This window comes from Antedon mediterranea, chromosome 11 (genome assembly GCF_964355755.1).
Source record: "Antedon mediterranea chromosome 11, ecAntMedi1.1, whole genome shotgun sequence".
In the NCBI taxonomy this organism is placed as follows: domain Eukaryota; kingdom Metazoa; phylum Echinodermata; class Crinoidea; order Comatulida; family Antedonidae; genus Antedon; species Antedon mediterranea.
In genome coordinates, this window is record NC_092680.1 from 8,571,444 (window position 1) to 8,574,425 (window position 2,982).

At 32.1% G+C, this 2,982-nt stretch overlaps 1 protein-coding gene across 1 annotated transcript; it reads left to right on the forward strand.

Annotated features, from left to right (window-relative positions):
* The first annotated feature begins 355 nt into the window (after positions 1–355).
* On the forward strand, positions 356–2,473 carry LOC140062812 (toll-like receptor 2). Its single transcript, XM_072109151.1, has 2 exons — positions 356–1,230; positions 1,670–2,473. Exons 1-2 carry the CDS (start codon positions 812–814, stop codon positions 2,220–2,222), a joined length of 972 nt encoding a protein of 323 aa, XP_071965252.1. The 5' UTR covers positions 356–811; the 3' UTR covers positions 2,223–2,473.
* The last annotated feature ends 509 nt before the right edge of the window (positions 2,474–2,982 follow it).

Below are 2,982 nucleotides of genomic sequence, written 5' to 3' on the forward strand. Positions count from 1 at the left end.
ATATATGGAACAAATAAATATTTAATTTGCTATGCATTATATAATAAATGTAATATCATACAATAACATATGACTAAATAAAGTATTTTGAAAATAAAAACTGAAGTTAATATTGCATTTTTTTTTAATTTTTCAGATAAAAACATCATCTTCAATGGCTTTGTTAAAGATGTTTTATTTGAAGATATTTTGTTTGGTTATTTCGTCGGTGACTGTTGCTGGTTACCAAAATTCTTCATGCTACGATTATGATCCATTTTATATTGATGGGGCTCCTCGTAACGCCAGTGAATTACGATGTCCTAATGAATGCAAGTGCTTATACTGTCCACAACATGTAAACGGAAATGACGTATACTATGGTCACAATGTTTACTGTACAACCCTACGATTAAAATCCGTTCCATTAAAGAGTACGGTACCAACTGATGTATATTATTCGCTGAGATATAACTATATAACCGCTATAAAAGATAATTCGTTCAGCACATTATCTGATTTACAATTTTTGCGTATAGATGATAATGACTTGAAATACGATCTGATTGAAAGAAATTCATTTCGTGGTTTGAAAAATGTTATCAGTTTATCGTTGGATAGAAACAAATTGTTGGGTAGACTTTTAGCAGCCTGGTTTGTAGACTTGGTTTCTTTGGAAATTCTAGATGTTGAAAACTGTGGGTTAACTTCAATAGAAAGCAACATATTTCAGAATTCTAAACAGTTGACAAAAATTCACATTTCTCATAACAATATTGTATCATTTCCGACAAACTTTTTACAAAATCTTCCATCGCTCAACTACATATTCATGGAGTATAATAAACTGTCATATATTCCTAATAAAGCCTTTAAAGGATCTAACAACATTAAGAAAATTATCATTTCCGACAATTCTCTTTCTACTATCTCAGAAAATGTCGGTATACAAAATTTGACAAAGTTGCAGACACTTGACGTAGATTTTAATCATTTAGTATGTGATTGCAATATGGTATGGTTTAGAAAATGGATTGTAATGACAAACGTCACCATTGAGAATCTCAAGTATACAAAATGCAAGATGAATGGGATCGCAGGATACAGTCAGTTCTTGCTGAATTTTGACCCTGACAGTTTACAGTGCAGTAAATTAATGAAATATTTAAAGATTATACTTCCACCCGCATCTGCTAGTATTATGGTCGTGATAATTGTGATTCTTTTGTATAACTTCAGATATGATATAAGGTAACGTCAATAAAGCAATTCAACATTTTAAAACTCATTTCACCAAGAAACATCTTTCTGTGTAAATTCAAGTTTAGTTCAAATTTACATCTAATACGAAACTATAAGTCCTAATGGTTGGCCGTGTGTGTCAAGTGTCCCAGTTCTAATGTCCTGTGTAGCAGCATTGGTTGCTTTTGTCGATTTTCTCAACATTATTTTCTTTATTTCTTTCAACAAAGTCCTTGGATGGTTTAGATTTGTTCGTACAGTTTCATAAGAAAATAATTACAATATATTTTGCATACCCTTTTGAAACCTCTCACTAATAGTAAAATCTTCTATAACCTACCGTACCTAATGTCAATAGAATAATATTTTAGACATAATTATTATTAGTCGATAAAAAAGATCTATAAAACACAATTTGACTTTTATACATATTCTGGACATATTCTAGGTTCTGGATACAAAGACGTCGTCTTCGTAAGCAGTACGAACAGCTTGACAACCAAGGACCACCTCCGATCAACGGAGAAGACATTCGGTATGACGCCTTCGTATCTTACAACAGCAAGGACAAAGACTGGGTTCTCAAAGTTTTACAACCATCGTTAGAAGATCAAAGAAACTTTAAACTTTGCGTTGACTACCGAGATTTTATTCCGGGTGAAGCAGTTGTAAACAACATATCGAATGCTGTAAAATATAGCCGAAAAGTACTGATGGTTGTTTCAAAAAATTTTGCAAAAAGTGAGTGGTGTTACTTCGAGCTGGAAATGGCCCGCATGCGCATGTTCGACAATCATGAAGACATCTTAGTTGTGGTGTTACTTGAGAAGGTGTCATCTAAACATATGCCAGTGCTCTTACACAAGATATTGACCAAGAAAACGTATATTGAGTGGGAAGATCATCCAGACAGACTGCCATTATTTTGGGCAAAATTAGAAACAGCGCTACTGTCACCTAATTGTCCCAGAGAAAGGCTGTTGGACCGGGACGCGGTTTAAAACACAAATGAAGACAAGTAATGGCAGGTAGTCAAGCCTATGTAAAATTCATTTTCATTCCGAATCTAGATAGCAAATTGAGACAACAGAAATCCATTGTAAAATAGGAACCATTTCATATTTGTTTGAGCTTGTGTTTATATTATAGCGTTTATGCGTTATCATGTTTAGTGGGTTAGTGCTGGATAAAGTGTAAAATTGTTGTTTGTAGATTATTACCTTTATATTATATTTATTTCAAAACTTTATTCGCGCTGTATATATTTTAAAAAGAAAATAAATAACACGCACGTGTCTGTTTGTTTGTCTGGTTGTTTGTTAGCAGGATTACTCAAAAAATTATTACAAGATCTTTATCAAAATAAAAATATAGATAGATACGTCGTTAATCTGGACCACTTTTTATTATAATTTTAAGACCTGCTAGTTTTAAAAGATAGACAATTTTTTCGAGAACTACTTGTCCAAAAAACTTCATATTTGTACAAGAGGAAAGGGTTATAATTTGTGATTTGATTTGTAACATGAAAACATAATTTTATTTAAATTACAGGTTTTTTTATACGAGTAATTTTTAAAAACTTACTTCTTTTCAAATTCACCCGTTTGTTTTGGCGTTTCTGTTCTATTGTTAGTCAACTGAAACTACTGTTAGTTGAAAGGCTGGTTATTACATAACCATTACACCAAATTCGCATACACATGCTTGTAGTGAAATTAGCCTAAATCACACACAGCATTAAGACATAAAAATAAAAAA

Coding starts and splice junctions, on each gene's coding strand:
- LOC140062812 (XM_072109151.1), top strand. CDS start 812: ATGGAGTATAATAAACTGTCATATATTCCTAATAAAGCCTTTAAAGGA. Junction 1,231..1,669: donor AACTTCAGATATGATATAAG/GTAACGTCAATA, acceptor GACATATTCTAG/GTTCTGGATACAAAGACGTC.